The sequence below is a fragment of the Aquila chrysaetos genome, chromosome 11 (genome assembly GCF_900496995.4).
Source record: "Aquila chrysaetos chrysaetos chromosome 11, bAquChr1.4, whole genome shotgun sequence".
NCBI lineage: Eukaryota > Metazoa > Chordata > Aves > Accipitriformes > Accipitridae > Aquila > Aquila chrysaetos.
The window spans coordinates 3180064-3199699 of NC_044014.1; the positions used below are offsets into that span (position 1 = coordinate 3180064).

Genomic DNA, 19636 nt, shown 5'->3' on the forward strand with positions numbered 1-19636 from the left:
TTTTTTTGGGGGGGGTGGTGGTGGTGAGGAGAGGGGGAGGAAGGAGGAGCAGAAATAAATGAGCAGTGTGCATTTATTTACTTTTTTCTCCCTGGGACCAACGCTTTCAATTTATGAAGGAGCAGTAGAAAACATGTACTGATTTATAGACTGCGGCAGCTACTGGCAAACTTGAAACACGTTGCTGTTTGTACATTTTACTGTGCAGGCATAAGAATGCTGCTGCTTTCTTTACGGCTCCAGAGACCACACAAACCTGTTTAAAAACAATCTCTTATCTTTGTCAATGGCACCGAGTATTTCTTGGCTTCAGTAGTTCATTAGCGTTGACTAACATCAACTGCTCCACATGGGAGATGTGTCCCAAAATGTCACCCCCTTCCCTTGTCACTTTATAACCTCCACTATTTCTCCTCCTCGTCCTGAGATACTCTAACCTACCAATTTTCAGTAAAGTCCCCGGATTAAGGGCTTTGTTGGAAATTACAAAGCTTCAGCAAAACACAGAAAGAGCAAACACTTCAGAGCAGTTCAAAGGATAGGTTAGACTGCCGTGATAAGCGTGAGGATAAGGCTTTTAAGGGCAAAAGCCAAGAGAGATGGAGATGAGACTGGAAAGCGCAACGCAGCGATGAACAAAAATCTAGGAGAGAAAACTATGCATATACTAGGGAAACTTGGAAGTAACAACGTTTCATTTTGGAAACAAGGAGCTTAGAAGAGTAATGAAAAGTATTACTAATAAGGAATCAAATCCATAAAGTAGAACAACAGCAAAATGCAGAAGTTGTGTCTGAAAATGCTGATTTTGTAAAGGTGAAAGATGTACTTCAGCTTTACCGAAGATTGATTTAAGGACCAAAAGTCAAGTATAAGTAAAAAAGTAAGCTTCCTAAGAATAATGTATTAAAAAATAGAAACCAAAATGAGGAATCTTAAATGGATCTCAAACTACAAATAACAGGGATATTCATGGTGAAGGCTAGTATTTTGTTCTCAGCAAAAATGAGGTGCCCACACTCCTGCTTTCAGTGCAAGCCCACACTTTCTATTATTAAATTACAAATTTCTCAGGCACTTCTGGTCTAGAAGTGAGAGGTCCACTCCATTCCAGTCTGTGTATGGAGGACTATACTTTCCTCTAAATTCATCTCACCACGAATGCTAATATGCAGGGAATAAACCTCATGGTTGGTCTTCACTTGAAGAGTGCACCGTGCATTCCCCCTGGGAAATTACTCCGCTAAGAGAAAGGGATCATGATTTTTGAGAGGCTTAATTATACCACTCTTTAAAAAAAAAAAAAAAGCCAATGTTTCGAAAACAAGCGTCACCTTTTAGGAAATCCCTCTCCTCCATTTCTTCTACATAACGTTTCTAACCATGTCTAAATCTCAAGTCCACTGCTTCCCACTAGGCAGGCTGGAGCGGAAGAGGCACAGCCTCACAACTTTAAAACAAACCCCTGAGCTTCTGTAAAAGCCTGGAAGTAGCTCTACAGCTCCCCAGGGTGACGTGACCTTCTTTTGACATCTCTTGTTAACTTTATGGGAAAAGAAAGCAAAGTAGTGGGATCAACCCAGAGCGAACTGCCAGGCAGAGACACAGCTGGGCGATTATGGTACAAAACAAGACGAATTGGTTAGTGTATCAGTACAGTCTTCTAAAAATGCACAGCAAATACTATTTCAGATGTGTTAGTGATTATGGAATGGCATAGTTAAAGTAGCTGCTGGACTAGATTTGCAAACTGCATAGGTAAATGTAAGAAGTTGATTTAACCTAATGTCAGAACATCCCAAATGAGAGGATCACCTTAATTCTACTGTGGAAACCTCAACTTTGAGCTTCCTGACATTTGAAAATTCATGTAAGAGGCTCATATTCTCAGTATATATTGATTTTTTTTTTCCTTTTCATTGAACAATATGAAAAGTTATCACCAACTTGAGTGACTAGAAAATGAGAGAAGAAATATCTGTAACTAGGAAAGAGTGCTTTGAAAATGAATCATCTCCTCACACACAAAAAAATCACACAGGACTCCTATGACTTAGTTATGCAAAGGAACAGGAGGAAGTAACACAGTGGTCCCTTCGATATCATTGTTCAGCAAAAATTTTTAGAATAATGAAGATTCAGTTGTTTAATCTAACTATGAGGGAAAGGGAAACCACAGCATTTTCAGTGCTATTTCCTTTGACAGCAGGCAGAGCCTTCTCTCATTTCTAGTTGTAAAATCTGAAAAAATTAAGAATGGTTATTCAGTCTAACAACGGTCTCTCAAGCGTGGATGCCGTGCTGTGTAATGTGGTGCAGGCTGAAAAGTAAGCAGCAGGTATTTTGCCGGCTGTTTATATAAACAGCTCATTAGCGCTATCAGCAGAAACGGGTGGGTACAACTTTAAGACAGGCTGTTTTCAATATAGATGTAAAGGACGCTGCAGCTTTTAATTTACAGCTCAAATGCATTGGCCTGGTGCTCAGAAGAACAATTCCCACCGCCTCTATACTAGCACCATAAAAGACTAACTGTGAAGCCATAAAAACGTAAAACAACAAAATAAAAACATGCGACTTCTGGCTTTTCCTTTCCAGAGAGGAATGTAATATTAAAATATACTTTTAAATCAGCTATGACCCTAATTCTAACGAGGTTCTCCTTACCCGCTGTCAAAGGGTTAGTAAAAGCTTTTTGGGCAGCAGAAGCGTGCTGTGGAAACCAATGCTATCCACTGCAGAAGCACCAAGGCACCTCCACGAGCCCCAGCCCTACGCAGCCGGCGTCTGTAGCCCGCGTCTCTATCACAGTCTAGAATTACAATTCTTTCAGCATCATTTATTAACAACTCCTAAATATTGCATCAAGATAAGGTATAAAATTTGACCTTTTAAGCAAAGTTTCTATCAAAATATTAATCTGATTCTGCTAAAAACTTACGTGGAAAACATGAGCTGGTTGGATAATGTTCTAGTTCTACCACAAAATTACATTTCTGTTTGTACTACATTTATGCAACAAAGATTGCTTTTAAAAACCCAAGTTTCCGTTCCTGAAATACTCTGACAAAGAGATCTCTACTTGTATATTTAAACATTTTGTGCACAAAATATCCAAACACTGATAGATCCCTACATCTCCCTGTCTACCAAGTTAAACTCCTTCATCTCTGGGGTCAGGTAACACCAGCACGCTCCCCTTCCCACCATGCAATGCCAAATGCAAATTCACCTTGCAATAAAAGATGCAATTGCAATGAAATATTGTCATCGTCTTGCGATATGAACCACAGACACCCATTCTCTGAGGGAATTATTTTGTGTACCCGAGAAAAAAACAAGGGTAGCTGAAGGACGGCATTAGCTGTTGTAATTGCCAGAAAAAGCAAGTCCCCCAAATTACATGCATCACTTTTTTATTTCCTCCGTGGCATCATATGCACATATATTTACCCTTAACACAGCAGTTATAAATGTACCATTGATTTCTTTTTACTTTTTTTTTAGTATCATTATCTTTAAGTACTAGGTGGTGGACTGTTTACATAAAGCACTCCAACTTGTACCAAGTTTAAAGCTCCCTGAAGGTCACTTGATGCAAACTATGTTTACTATTCAACTTATAAGTTAGAGAGAAAAGCAATGAAACATATTTGGACTTTTTTCTTCCCTTTTTACCTTGCCCTTGTCAAAGTAATGGATAATTTCTTGATATAGCTGATCTTTCAACTGTCCTTGAGTAGCAGCCTGGTATCCATCCCGCTGGGTAAGATGTGCTGCACATGCTTCTTCTGACCACTAAATCATACAAGAAAGAGGGGAAAAGTGAAAGCAAATCAAAAGTTATGAAATATGTCAGTAAAATTAGGTTAAATAAAATACAGATTTTTTTATTTAAACAAGTGGTACCACAGCTAATACACTAACAAAGATTTTTTTTTTGCAGTTGTGCACTTGGATTCCTTGGGCACAAGGACCATTTATTTGAATGCTGTAATTGGAGGCTAATTACATATATCAGCTGGAAGGATGCTTCTTGAGGTGGCTTCCTCTCCTCAGTGAGTTTGATGAGACTGACCTTGGCCTGCTGATGGGTACAACCTGCTGGATGCATAATGAACACTAGCAGATTTATGTTGAGAGAAGCCCCGAAGCCAAGATACATCAATACAAACAGAAAGGCCTGTAGGCACAGAAATGAAATGGCTAAAATTCACAGAGAACATTTGGAGGCATGGAAAAGCACAACTAACTTTATACAGCCTGTCTGCAATTAGTGGCTCTTGCTCTTCCAGCAAATGCCCAACGGATGAGGAGCAAGGCACAGATATTAAATGAATTTCCTCCTAGACCTGAGAGCACCATGCAATTCCCTGCAGCTTTCTTCCTTGCACCTCCATATTCTGGTGTCCAGTAAGGCACAGATAAAACTGAAACCTCTGGACTCCAGTATTCATATCACCTCTTCTTCACCTCCCTTCTCTCCTCCCACTAATATTCCCTACAACCTACCTGGGGATGAGACAATACTGGAGCCTATTCCCCGGACAGGATACTAATACTATAGCCTACCCTTCCATAGCTGTCTATTTTCATAAGGCTAACAGGAAATTAATACCTTAGAGACTCACAAACCTCTATCAAATCAAATCACAAACCTCCATTAAATCAAATGAAACTTCTCAGAGATTGAAAAAGAGACAGGACAGGTGCTCCAATAGGACTTGTTGCCTTAAGAAACCAAGTTCCAAAAGATAAATTAATTAAAGAACTGTTCACTTTCTCTGAAAATCGAAGTCACTAAAGAAGGAGGACTGCCCACTGAAATACAATGGTATGACTTTAGGAAAAGAAGAAAAGATCATGCAGAGATCAGCAACTCAGATTTATTCACAGGATTACTGCCACATCACCCAGTTTCACCTCCTATATCTTATCAAATTTCACCCAATTACTTCTTAATTTGGCCAAAATGTTTGTGTTTGGTTAAAGCACACAACTGTGACAACTTTGTACCGCAAAGCTGTGGTTCTGAGCAACACAAACTTCACGGAGTCTGCAATGCAATGGCATTTTTTTCAGCCTGCTAAGAGCCACTATCTTCTGTTAGTTTTGAACATCTTAATTTTGATTAAATGGGTTAAAAATACAACTAAAGTCTCTTTTCTTAAATGCGCTTCATCAGCTTGCAGTCATCTGGAGAAAACAATGGTGGCTCTCTCTCCACAGAGACAGCCTTCTCGCAAATTTAAAGGTGAAATTCTTGAAAGCTCTCAGTCTTGACCTGAATGTGATCCCATTAAAATCAACGTGAGGAAATGTATGCCAACGATGAGTGTCATTGAAAATCCTGTCCTCAAGGTTTGACAGAAAAACTCAATTGATTAAAGTTACACACACCACAATATTGCTGCTTCTCAAGCGATACTGAACTCCTCCCTCCACTGCTAACTACTGGTAGTAATAGGATATTGTATTAGATAGATCGATATACTTTTATAATAAAATAATTCCAAATTATAGCATAATGATATTTATAAACAAACATCCGCTTAGTGATGAAAACCTGCCATAAATACTACCCTTACATTTGCCATCTTCTACCGAGTTGCATTATAAGAAAAGAAAAACGGGGTATTTCTTTTCAGTCAATTAAAGGAGTGTATTAAGATACTCATCTGGTCTCTGAAGATATTCTGTAAGAAAAAACAAAATTGGCTAAACTCTAGTTTAAGGTCACATAAAGCATATTGACTAAGAAGTTCAAGCCATAACAGGTAAAAGTTTGAATGACACTTTATGGCATGCTTCATTCCATCATTCTTCTAGAAAACACAGCACCTGTGGAAGGGAATGAATGCTTTATCTTGTCTAAAAGGTTCATTCATGTAAAGCGCGATGAGCCAGTACTACACAATTTGGCAGTCCTGTTTTACGTCCCTCGTGGGAATACGAGAGATCTTTATAGCCACAGACTCAGCGAGTTACTCACTCGAACTTCCACCCACAGGCAACCGACTGCACCAGTCTGTGTGACTGAAGGTGTCAGAGCCATCTCCTCACATCTTCACCTCTCCGAGACGCATGTCTCAGCACAGAAAATTTCATTACCAAAGAAGTGACTGTATCCAGCAGGCTGTGTCCAACCATTGCCCCTGCTTTTAATAATGAATAAAGCTATTTCTACAGTGCTTTTGCACTCCAGGTGAATCTTACTGATGTTTTCTTGTGTAGTAAGCCTCTATTTATTTTAAAATGCAGTAAATACATCTCAAAGTGTCTTAATTTAAATTGCACACGTACGCTCTGCATCATATTTAGTCTTATTATAGCTTGGATGCAGTTTACTTGGTTTTGAGGTATGAATAATTCTCAGTGCATCCATTAGAATTATTTCATTTAACACCTTCCGCTTTTCAACTTTTCCAAATAGATATTTTACACTCGCATTTCGCTTGGCATTGATTAGATTAAAGCAAAGATTGCTAAGAACAATTCGCTGCTTAGAATGAGATAAATTTCCTTTACGAAATGGGATACCATTAGCACAGCTTCTGTAATAATACCAAAAGCTTGCAATAATACAGAACGTTGCAATAATACAGGAGGTTGCAATACACTCGCCATTGGCATAAGAAGTAGACCAAGGGGAAAATGCAGTTCTCTGTTATTCTGTCCCTTACTCTCTGCCCCATACGACCGTGGATGCTACCGTCCTCGAGGGGAGCAGGAGGAGATCCAGGTCTCCCCGGAGAGAGGAGAGTGGGTGGTGAGACGTGAGGAAGAAGAATGGGACTAAAGTAAACGCTTCAGAAAACACTAACTCTTATCTGCTTTTTAAAATTAAAACATAAAACTCCTTGCTAGTAATTTAGTGATGAGTAGGCTGTATTAAACATGTGATTTCATGACACAAGGGTCTGCTGTTAAGTGCAGCATCCTTCTATATGATAATGCCAGGAACCCGGTTGGTACATGCTGCCACACTTGTGACACCCTCAGGTAAACAAGCTGCATGTAAGAGACATCACCATCTATCCACAAAGCTCTCAGTGAGATTAATGCTCACGAAATTACAGCTTCATTACATTTCTGACTGACACTATATACTGTTAAAAACTCAAATGCTTTATTTATATGCACTTTGTATAGATAAAACATTTTATTGATATATATTGCAGGCTCCACCAAAACGTTCCTTGAAGAACAGCAATATGGTTCTGTCTCTTTAAATGTCCTATAAACTCTGTAATGTTGCATTAAAATTGCACGTACCTTTTAAAGGCATGAGCTTGGAAAGAAGACTATTTGAATCTCTCTGTAATTTTTCAAAATCAAAACTGCGTCTACAGATACCCAAGAGCACTCGAGAACAGTCTCTAGTATTCCCTTGTATTGCCTTTGCAAAAACAATTCTGTGGAGAGCTGATTTACTAAAATATGTGTTTAGATGCTTCCACACATTACATAATTTTGTTATTTAAAAGAAATTCAAATTACAGCTCTGCAATTTGTAACTTGTGGTTTCGACTTGACCGCACTTCCATTCATTTCAGAGCAAGACAAGTGAAGCACGCTCTGACATACACTAATGGCAGAGGGTTGCTTTCCTGCATGTATTAATTACATGGGCAAAAGATAAAACTCACATAAGAGGCAGCACACAGTTGTTAATCAGTTTAAAGTGCAGATGTTCTAAGAGTGACAAACAATACTACTACTGGTTACTGCTAACATGATTTTCAAAACTTGCAATGTATATTGGTGTTTACCTTAAGAAGCTTTGCATGCAGAAGTAACGTGTAGGCAGCTTCCGTATAGTTATCGCATTCTTTGTGCAGGTCACACAGCTTGTACAAATACCTGCAAGTAATAAAAACAATGGTGTTTTAAAAAGGTTGGTTCTTAAATGTTACTAAATAATTTGTTTTGAAGACTGCAACGGTTCAACTCTAAACAATTAAATGTGTGTGGGATTATTTAAAGCTCATATTTCTGTGTGCAGACAACCTGTAGGACCATTTGCATTTCCGCTGTGTTCTTTTTCCAATGGATATAAATGACTTGGGATGCGTAATGAATCCAATACAGATTCTGTGCAAGAGATATCACTCTAATTGTTCAGCTATGGAGACACATAAGTCTTCTTCCTTGACTTCAGTATCACCACACCTCTGAAGGAGATTCTCTTCATTTGTTTGTTGGGATTCTTTAGTGACAATTTAACCCCCACCCCCCCAAACTACTAAAATTGTGTTTTGAAAAAGCCAGTGAAAATACAGAACTTTGATATTCATTATGACACATTATAAGTTTGTTAACAGAAATAAAAAGGAGAGAATCTGGGTGGGCATTTGACAGTGGGAGACAATTTGTCTTTATAGAGATCCTGAATAGGGCAGACCTCCGACTCACAACTTTACGTGTTTGTGCACAGTTATCAATCCTGCCTTTTGCTAGATTTGATTTTCTTTTTGCAGACTAATAAAGCACTAATTAAAACCATTTAAACAACAGGAAGCGAGTTCACAAGTGAAAATTCTTCCAAAAAGGTAACAAGCATCCGAGAATGAATTCATGAATAATATTTAGATACCTAAAATAGCATTAAAAACACAAGCTTCATCATTTTAGCACAACGGTCTAGCCAATTTTAAGCCAAAGTACAAATAGAGGACTAGGAACCCTGAGGTTTACAAAAAGCACAACAACATATTACCATTTTTATTTTGTGTGAAAATAGATTTTGAAAGGTTCCTAAAAGCTTTAAATTTAAAATAAGTATCAGTCATGATACTATTTAACAGTCCTTTTTACCCCAAGTCACATATTTTGTACCTCGCCAGGAGGCAAAATTATTTCTTTGTTCAGCTTTCTTTTGACTTATTTATTTCCTTCATGTGACAACATTCCCGAGCATTTCGGTGTTCATCATAATATAACTGAAGGAGCTGGAGAAGGGGGACAAAAAAAATCTCATGACTAATTTCTAATGCTCACTGTTCTCAGTGAAGATAAGCTTTTGAATGTACTTAAGGTTCAGTCAAGGTACGTTTTTTCATTACTTCTTTTCCTCTAGCCCCGAAGTGACTGTTTAATATGAATTTAATTTTCTCCAATTACACCATAGTAAGTCAAGCAGAGTTTGTCACTGGTCATGTTTACAAACCTTATGTACATTTCTTCTCTTTCAATCTCCTTGTAGAAATTCTGAAAAACAACATAATTTTGTTACAAAGTCTTTGATTTCACAGTCTGGAATGTATACAGAACATGCTCTAAATTAAAAATTCATAATTGCGTAACATCAACCTCAAAACTGCAAAATGAAATTTGCCTCTAGTGATAGAACACAAGTTATTTAACTTATAAAGTCTAATGCTGTGATGTTTCATGATGTAGTCTATTAGGGCTTATGTCTCATTGCAAAGGTTAAGAATTTGCAAGAAGAGTACTGCTAGAAATTTGCTTCTGGCATTTGCAAGTCACACATCATTAACCATTTTCAGTTGAAATTTTGTAATATACAAAACCATAATTTTTAAGCAACAGTTGTTCTATGGATTTAAAACTCCAAACCTGAGTTGAGCAATACATCATCTGCTCTTGAATTCTAATACCTTCTTTGGAAATAAAAAGTTAGATTAGTGTTATTTATCTGGCTTCATATGCCACACATTATCATCACACTCTTCAGAAATGTCTGAATGCCTCCGGTCTTGAGATAAACTAGTTAACACTACAAACATTGTAAATGCAAGATATGATAAACTAGGCGAGATATTAAAGGCATTTCTGAATCTAATTTAAAGTTTGCCTTCAAAAGTTAAAATATATCTAAGAAAACAAAATACAAAGAAATTTCTGCTTCACTGAATTAAAATATATTGCAATACTAAATTAAATCAGTCCGAGTAGCCACTAATAGATGCGCAAGCCCAGGACTAAGAGATGCATAAGCCCAATACAAAACTGTTCCCTTCAAAGAGAATCGAAATGCAAGACAGAATCTACATACCGCAGTTGGAAATGACGGATTATTCAGTGGATATACCATTTTAGCTGACATAACTGCTCACTGGTTTTGAGTTCAACTCAAAAGACAAACTGAACCACAGGAGAAAACTCTGCTGGTTTTGCTTACTTGTGTTTTGTTTGCTTTTTTAAAGTAGACGAGGCTTCTGAGTTAGGTGGATCAATAACGTAAACCCATTTTATCCTAATGTTGCTGCCAGCTGCTCTGCCCTTCTGATGCAGCTCAAGAAGCAACATCAAATCAACCAAAACGGGAAGGGGCTTGGGCAGCAGGTTGCCACTGACACACGTCACGTTTAGTGCAGTTCCCTCTCCCCCCAAAAAGCAGTCCCTGCTCCTGCCCCCTCTTTGGGTGCAGGTTCCCACGTGCCCCTTACGCTGTGCTGGCCCACACGCGTGTGGTTCTGCAGCGAACGGGACGAGGAACTGATGGGGATGAAAAATAACCGGGGGGGGGAGAGCATGAGCTTTCAGCAAGGTCCCTCCTCGGATCTGCTCTGCTACCTTGGCGGCATGCTTGCTTTCGCCAGGATGGTCAGGGGTAAGAAAAAGCAGCGGAGGGAACAGATAGGGCTTCTATTGTTTTTTTTTTTTTTTAACATCAGCACTGGCTTAAATGCGTATCAAAACCTCTGACTTAAACTATAGTCAATACAGACAAACTTAATCCTGTGAAAGCCTCTGCATCATTAAAGTCCCAATTAAGAACTCTTTGAGACCTCAGGTGGGAATTGTGCTGAGTACCAGCTCTGGGCTGGATTTTTGCAAAGGCAGGTGCCTGGAGAATGATGAAAAGACTGAGTTGGCCCTGGAGGGCAGACGGGACTTTAAAATCAAGCTAAAGTTTTAAATCACGCCTACTGAAAATGAAGAAAAGTTCTGCCCTGCAATGCTTTCCTGCATTTCCTGCAGACTTCAGTGGCAGGGTTGCATGTGGATATCTCACGGCGATTTAACCCGACAGCAGTAAATAGCCCCCCAAATTTATCATCTGCAGCTATTTGAAAAATTCAGAAGACAAAAATCAGCATCTGGAGATGCTGTTAGAGACACTTAGAGAAAACAAAACCAACCCCCAAGCGTGCCACCGGTCCCCCTGCAGTTGGTATGGCCAGAATTACTACGAGACTAGTATTATGATGAAGGGAAGGAGAAATAAATCCACCTTCCTAAGGAAATTTTCCCAGTTCTATAAATTGTTGTCATCTTTTAGAGCGTAGGGTGCATGTGATTTTTTATTTCCTATCTTACTTGGTGTCAACTGGCAGGATTTTCTAACTCAAATGCTGCTCGGGAGGATGCTAGGACTTTTCTGCAGGCAACCTAACGGCACTTACTAGATCAACAGCCAGTGACAACCCTCCAAGTTCCTCCTCTTTTCCTATTTCCTAAACATTCTGATGCTTTTTGATGTGCACAGAGAGGAAAAACAAACTAAAAATAAAATCCCAATTTCTGATTTGGGACCATTTCATTTATAGCTTATGCGACAGCGCAGCATGAAGGCTGCGCTGCACAAGCCGAGGACGTTTGCATTGTTTGCAAGTGCTAAAGCTACAAAGCACTTACTCAGATCTTTCCAAACCAGCCTGAATGAAATCTATCAGCCATATTACATAAACGATAAACTCTGTCTATGCCCCACATGTTTAAATGAAATACAAGCTTGGACCATGATATAGGGATGAAATCTATGAATCCTTAGGGGCTAACAGTTTAATACTGAGTCCTACTGGAAAAATCAAATTTAGCTAGTACTATGTTTGGGGGTCTCTAAAATTTATTTTGATATCATTTTTCAATATGTGCTGATTTTGTGCTAGTAAAATCTCATACTCTAATGCTTCGGCCAAAAAGCATGATGTGCGTGCTATGGGGACAATTTCTCCTGCTTCCAACTCTGGCCTAGATGGACAAAGGTTTGTAGTATATAGCAGATATTCCAGAATTTCTGGAACTAAGAGGAGGAAATTTCATATTCTGCTTTGAATGAAATAGTAACATTCAAATTTCTTCAAAAATTTTGAACATGGAGGCTGAGCAGTAAGCAGAATACAAATGGGATTGCAAGTGCATGAAAATTTCGGTAGTAAACTGCATATTACTCCAACATTCTGTACGTCAAAGGGTTTTTCTGCATAAAGTTGTTCATACATCAATTGTAAATGTCAATGAACAGCCCTCAAAGATCGGGCCCTGAAACATTTCTTCTTAAATCTTTCCTTAGAATCAATTAAAGAAGTAATAACCCACAGTTTCATAGATTCACTTTCATTAAAAATGGGCAAAAACCCGAAAGTATTTCAAACTTTCATGAGAACCCCAACATGTACTCTGTTTTACACAAATCTTTTGTTAAAGCTGTAAAATTAAGAATGCGGTAGTCATTTCAGGCTGGTGATTTCTCTTTGCTTACCAGCACGTTGACAGTGCAGCTCATGCGGTTCTCCTTGTTCTCATCATGCATTATGGTCCTGTAGTCCAACAACCTCTCCATTAAGCGGACAACAAGTTTCACGAAAGTTTCTCCACTCTTAGCAAGGTATTTGTGTTTTCTGCAGTGCTCCAAGAGACTGAAAAACCAATTACATTCGCCTTGTTAATCACATGCAGAAAAAACCTTGACTCAGGTGCAATTTTAAATATTGTGCATCATTAACAGATTTTAATTATTTCTGGGCTACAAAGTTCATTGTAGTCTAATTGCTCTCTCTCCTGACTTTACTGTGACATAAATCTTGCTGCTGATCAACACTTACATTTTGTCAAATAACACTTTGTACTGTTCATCTCCTCTGCCTCCTTCCACTTCATGATCCAGTTTCGTGATGATCTCATTTTCAAACTATAATTAAACAAAGCAAGCGTAAATAATCAGATGGCAAATATTTCACTTTATTACTGTAGCCTCAAAGGTTCACAGATTGGTTGGGTATCTCGGTGAGACGTTTAGCCACTATTTTAAAGCTTGATTGACTTTAAGAGTTTGCAGTCTCTGGTATTAGACTATCCACGATGATCTCCTGCCCTACAAGGACTTTTTTGTTGGAGAAATCATTGGTCATGTTGTTAAATGAAGTGTAAATATTTGCATTACGAAAAACCAAATAAAGAGATTAATGACAAGAATGAGGGCAGGGAAAAAGAAGACACAAAACCAGACACAGAATGTCCCCTGCAATAATGGGAATAGCAACAAAAGTAAAATGATGAAAGCTCTATGAAAGAGGATATATAACACCTGAGGCTGGATAACTCAGCCAGATGCACACCCTAGCATCACTAACACCCCTTTTGAGCGTACAGATACTGACTCACAGTGGGGCACAACTCAATTAACAAACCTCTTAATAAGTCACTGCAAAGGGGAAGGAAGTTGTTTCAAACAACTTAAGAGTAATATTTTTATTTGGGTAATAATAAAAGAATGCAAACTTAAGTGGGCATTAGAATATATTTTAAATGCAAACCGGGTAATTCACCGGATTTTTAATGATTGCAAAGGGTTTCACCTGTCACTGCGACATTCATTCCCTAGGGCCCAGGTTAGGAACGCATGCAACCTGTTAGTGGAGGAAGGATCACTCTAGGCCTGCTCCTATGTCACGAATCGGTCTAGCCATCTAATTCCTAATTCTTCATTAAATAAGCAGAGACATCCGCACCGTTAGTGACACAACCTACTGTCAAGAGAGCTCAGCAGAAGAGCCCGGGTGAGAAGGAAGCCTGCGGCAGGGGAAAGGGAGCCCATTAGTCAGAGTGGGAGTTTATTGACAGAACAGTTGCCTTCAGGTTTTTTCACTGTCACTGGCTTAAGCAGTCCCTAACTATTCCGAGGAGAAGCAAAGGGCCACCTGCACAAGAACAAAGCGTACTAACATTTTGTAAATGTCAAGAGATGTACTTTGCATCTGCAGTTAATATTAACGGCATATAATGTACGAAGGGAAAAAGAATAGACTGCCTGTCCCTTGATACCCTTCCAGACCGAGGACGCACTTCCACAACCGCTGGCCTCAGCAGCAGCCTACGGACCCGCTCTTGCACCTCTGCTCGAGCCACAAGCTCTCCTTCCCAGTGCTACACTCCCCACCTCTTAAGTCGTACCAGTAAGATAACAGCATTTCTTGGTTTTTTATAAATTATTTCCACCGCTCAAAATACCTACTTTAGTGACGACAGGATTAGCTCCCCTGTTACAGCCACCAAATGCTGCCCCATCAGCAGAGGGGCTTGCTCTAACTGGGGAAGGCAAGCTTTTGCTAAAAGCCTGTAAGCAAAATCAGGCTTTTCTTTCGCTGGCAACAACCGCAATGAGGCAACAAGGACAACCTCAAAGAGCGCTGCAGTAGAGGTTATGCGCTAAAGATGTAGCTGATATCTACGCTGAAAGGCAAAAATCAACATCTATGTACGAGGAAGAAAAAAATCCCCGCAGAGAGCCCTGCCAGCCCAGCAGCCTCCGCCAAGGGCTGATAACGGGCCCCCGGGCAACGGGACCACCATTGGCAAGCAGGTGCCATGCGTGGCCACCCCACTGGTGTTCCTGCCCTGGCCGCAGCATCACCGCTCAGCGCGGCAACCAAGGGGCAGGGGGGACAACAGGGGACACGGTCAGCCCCATGGGGGAGCTGGGGAAGACAAGTTGTTATCTCCAGCCAGCAGCAGGGCTCACATTGGTTTAGCTAGGAAGAGAAACGGGATTTTTTTTTAGCCCACGCTGTGAAATTCTGCTGGCGGATTTATTTCAGTGAGGAGTATGAGATCACTCTTGCCAACGGACTTACGTCATGATGAAACTCTGACGGTAAGTGCTTTTCAGCACCTTAATTTACATCGCTTTGAGGAGGCGCAGTAGCTATATCCACCACCGATCTCTTTCTGCCAACGTACGCTCTGCCCACGCAGTCCCACCTCGGCCACGAGAGGTTATCATAACACCTCTACCAAGTACCAGACAGACATGCCCGTAGTTCTGCCACAAACCCTTTCTCCTGAAAGAACTGCTGCATGCGAGGGGCAAGGTAAATCTGGGCAGAGCAAGAGAAAAGCCTGCAGCAAGTAAGGGCGAGGAGAAGCATCTCGGCCACCCCCACAGCTGGAGGTACCTGCCTGCTCTCCTGGAAGGTCGTTTTCTGAAGCCCACCGCAGCTGTGAACATACACACGCTGGCCAAGTTGAACCTGCGTACAAAATGTGGCCACGGACTGTAGAGATGTTGCTGCTTTGCTAAGAAAAAATCCTTTTTAGGGAGAAATACACATTGGTACGAAGGATTTGCTTGGTAAACTGCAACAATGCCAAAATACTCCTCTTTGCTGGGACAACGCAATCTCTGAACATCTTAACAGGCTCAACAGCAGTGATGTAAAAATCCTCAGTCAGATCCAGGACGCTGTTTTTGTCCCCCTTTCCAAGCTCCACGTTCTTCTCAGCATTAACTGCAGTAACGTTCACATCATTTCCTACCTTCATGTGCAATCCCAGACATTTTGTCCTCTGCATTTGAGTCGGGAAATTTATTTTTACACACTACCTGGCAGCCCACCAGAATTGTGTAACAGAGAAAAAAAATCTCTGCTCTGAGCTCAGTGACTACAAACCATCACGACAAGTAGTGGCAGAAAAAGTCCTGCTCACCTACCGCTCAGAGCAAATTCAGGATACAGTCTAACAACATGGACAAGTCAATTGAACCGTGAGCTGTCAGGAAACCCGAACTTCAGATTGTATCATGCAGAAAGCGATAAAATCAACCAAGTCCTCAAACAACAGATATTCCATCTTAAAACAATTTTTTAAATTATGTGTGACTGTTATAAAGATGAAACCCCAAACCTCAGATTAAAACATTGCAGATGTGCTCTTCTGTTCCCCAAATAATCCACAGAATCATAGAAACACTGACTGGAAGAGACCTCGAAGGTCATTTCGTCCAGCCTCCCAGGTGATGCAGAATTATTGCCAACACTAGATCAGGTCAACTGTGACTTGCTTAGCCAAGTACTGAACAACTCCATGGATGGATGATTACACAGCCTCTCTGCATAATCTGTTCCACTCCCTCACTACTTTCCTTGTGAAGAAATGAATGAAAAGTGAAGTGAAGTAAGGTTTTTAATACAATGAATCCATTATTCAAAAAATGACAGGAAAATGAGAAAAGGAAGAATAATGCAATCCACCCCCTCTAAGAAGCAAACACAAGCTGAAACGTGTTCCCATAGTACAAGGACATGTCAAGTAAAACACTGAAGCAACACAATGATGAAACAGAGAAGTCACAAAATTCATGTTCTCTAATGAGACCAGAGAGAAATTGACTTTCTATGCCAATGTGAAAAATGACACTTGCTGCCAGTGTGAGCCCTTCAGGTGATATATTTTTTAGTAAGAGATTACTCAGACGAAGAAGAGCAATTACATCTGTCATACAGGATCTTGAGTATCTTCCTGATATCAATTTTACTTAAATTTTTGTAAATCTAGGCTTTGTTGGGCCATCTTCCTAACGGCCCTCTTGGTTTGAACAGAACTAGCTGTGTGGCATTTCTGGGGTTTTAAGGACTATTAACAATATCTTTGCTCTTCAGTCACTCTTGATACTTCTCAAGGAATCGATATGACGCAGATCATGCAAGCAAGATGACTAAACATTATTTAACATAGTTAAAATTTCTTCTGCGGTCCTGCCACAGAAGAACATTTCTCCAACACAAGTTGAAGTTTATGGAGCTATTGTCTTCCACGGTGGGAGTAAGAACGTGGCCCTGGAGTTGCACAAACTAATGGCTCTGGGGCACTGCACCTGGCATCTGTTGACAAAGTCTCGATTTTTCCTTTTTTTCGGTTTTTTTTTTTTTTTATAAATGCATAGAATAGCACAAAGTAGGCCAGCAAATATTGTGATGGAATTTACTCTCAAGTGAAGAAGCGCCAATTTTTCAATGTTTATGTTAAAGCCAATGGCACTTGCTGAGGCTTTTTCTGGAGGCTTAGCGGGTATATCTGGCACCATCAATGAGTTAGATTCACATCCTTCTGTTGACAGTGAAAGCTTGAGGGGTGATGTTAGGAAGATTACAGGAAATTATTATCAACTTTTCCTTGCAGTTGATCAAGATCTCAGCTTCTCTTTAGGACATGTGTTTGAACTTGAGCAAAGAGTATATTCACTACTTCATCTGTCTGTTACAATCTCCCGTCTGGAGAAAATAAATCAATGTAAGCTATCTAGCATCTTCAAGTGTCAGCTCAACTAATCACTTTTGGTTTTAGGTTTACGTAAAGTGTGGTCAGGCTATATTTTTAGCACTGACTGACAATTTAATCTAGCCGTAGATGAGGAGGACTTTCAATCCTCCAAGCTGCTATAAATTTGTTTTGATATGGGATAATAATGAATTTGCCATATAAAATTCAAGTGACAGATAACACCACCAGAAATTAGTCCTAATGCAGAAATAGCACACAAGTACTGTAAAACTTTGGTCAAAGGCTGCCATGAAAGTAGGCGGTAATTCCCAACAGTTTCATCTGTTCCCTTTCCGATTTTCCCACAGCATTCTGGTGGGCAAACGATCTGGCAGCCATTTAATATTAGGTGATTTTGGAGGTCTCTAGACTTACAGCATTACCCTTCTCCCTTGCTCTTCAGGTGGGGTGAGGGAAGAATACCAATATTCTCCAAAAGACCAGTAAACAAGAAAAACTTACACATTTACATTTCAACCACAGTTAACTAAAAATGTTACTTATTGAAATTAATCCTTTGTGGGGGATGACTTATTTGAATTTGCACATTCAGTGGGATTACTGAGGAGAATCTGCAGCATCAGAGAAACTTGGACAAGTCATTAACTTGTGTTCTGTCTGCAAATCTATAGGACAGGGAAAGAGACGTTAACACAGTGCTCAGAAGTAGTAAAAAGACTTAATAAGGAACGATAGGTTACAAAAGTCAAGAGAGATTCAGATAAACTAGGTACCTCTCATTAAGGAGAATTATATGAATTTGAAATTCATTGATAGCCAACAAGAAATTACAATGCAAATAAAAATGCTAGTATGACCATTTGATGATACTGAGATTTATTGTTAAATATTAGACATGAATTAAAAGCATTCCTCTTTATTTCTTCTAGTCTTTACTCATTTAATTCTCTTCACAACAGAATGCTAGCTAGAGGTACTTTAGCTGCCCCCATAGTTTTATTTTAGTAATCATATGCATTATGCATTCATTTATTATGCATTTCTATATGATTTTGCATTATGGATTCATTTATTATGCATTTCTATATGATTCTGCATTATGCATTCATTGCTTATGCATTTCTATATTATTTTTCTATCTTCTCGGCTATGGTTCCATTATGCTAAGTGTCATTCTAATTTGCAGAAAACAGGAAAGATGCACTGTTGCATTTTGGGAGCTCTTTCCTCAGATCATTACTTTTACACAACTTACTCTAACAGGGTAAGAACACATGCTGGAGCTTGTGTGCTTATGCCACTGATGCTAACGCCATCAGACACTGATGATTCTCCTTAGTAATGCAGTTCAGTCTGAAATCTGGACATATGGGACTTCTCATTTCTTCTTGCTCACTACTGCAGAGTGGGGGGTACACCCCTCAGATTTTACTTTGAAGGATAAGGGTCCTTCCTTCCTTCCTTCCTACTGGATGGCAAATGTAATTATGCTGGGGAAGACAGGCTGGGGTAGTGCTTCTGACTCAATTCCTTTACCTTATTTTGTTAATAGGTTTTTTTGGCTCTTGAAGTAAGGTACTTCGACTAATTAATTTGTACCAGATCAGTTCAAAGAAATCATATTATGATGCAGTGCCGTGAGATAGGGAGAATCCACCCAACACCTCCCCCTGCCTCCTCCACGCTGTGTATGGTACCAGGTCCTGCACCGGCACATCTCTATGAATGGGTTCAACCCAAAGCAAGCAGAACATCACATCAGCAATGACACAGGTCCAGAAAAGGTAAGTTAAAAGTTTTGGGTAGGCAAACAAACAGGAGTGCTCATAGGAAATGGAGCTGGAGCAAGTGACAGCCGGGAGGAACAGGCAGCAAAAGCAGGAGGTCAGAGCTTTTTATGCTCTGAATTCCTCATTTCAGCTGAACGATTGTTTCATGATGAACTTCCTCTCCTGCTGTCACCACGGGATCCATCACATTCACCTGACCAGGCCTTGAACAATCAAACCAATTCTCTTTCATCGCTCCTGTGGCTGAGACATATTCCCTTTGATCTGGAGGGTTCGCTAGTAAAACAGGCAAAGGGAAGAAAGCAGAGTGGAGAAGGAGGCATTTCTTCTATAGGGAAGCTTCAGTCCCACTCTGACTTTAGTATCAGATTCATGCTTTGAGGTACAGGCTACTCTGAAGCCTTATATAGGCTTCAAAGCACCTTAAGGGGAGAGGACAAAAATGGGCAGCTCCAGCTTTTAATTCAGTCGGCCTTTAATTTAGTTCTGTAAGAAGGAGAGGAATTTATCTTCTGTTTTTTTCTCAGGGCTATATATACTGGAAGAACAAAAAACCCCATTCTGTTACTGGTTTTACCAGGCAAACCAATTCATAC

The 19636-nt window shown here is 39.9% G+C and overlaps 1 protein-coding gene across 2 annotated transcripts in view; it reads right to left on the reverse strand.

The window, feature by feature from the left end:
* Positions 1-19636, reverse strand: part of DOCK1 (dedicator of cytokinesis 1) — a 320074-nt gene that overhangs the window by 53586 nt on the left and 246852 nt on the right. For both annotated transcript variants that reach the window (XM_030029725.2, XM_030029723.2), the window contains exons 34-38: positions 12795-12880; positions 12452-12608; positions 9170-9210; positions 7773-7863; positions 3679-3798 (exon numbers count right to left, since the gene is read on the reverse strand). In XM_030029725.2, coding sequence (XP_029885585.1) covers positions 3679-3798; positions 7773-7863; positions 9170-9210; positions 12452-12608; positions 12795-12880 — 495 coding nt within the window. The remainder of the gene's footprint in view (positions 1-3678; positions 3799-7772; positions 7864-9169; positions 9211-12451; positions 12609-12794; positions 12881-19636) is intronic.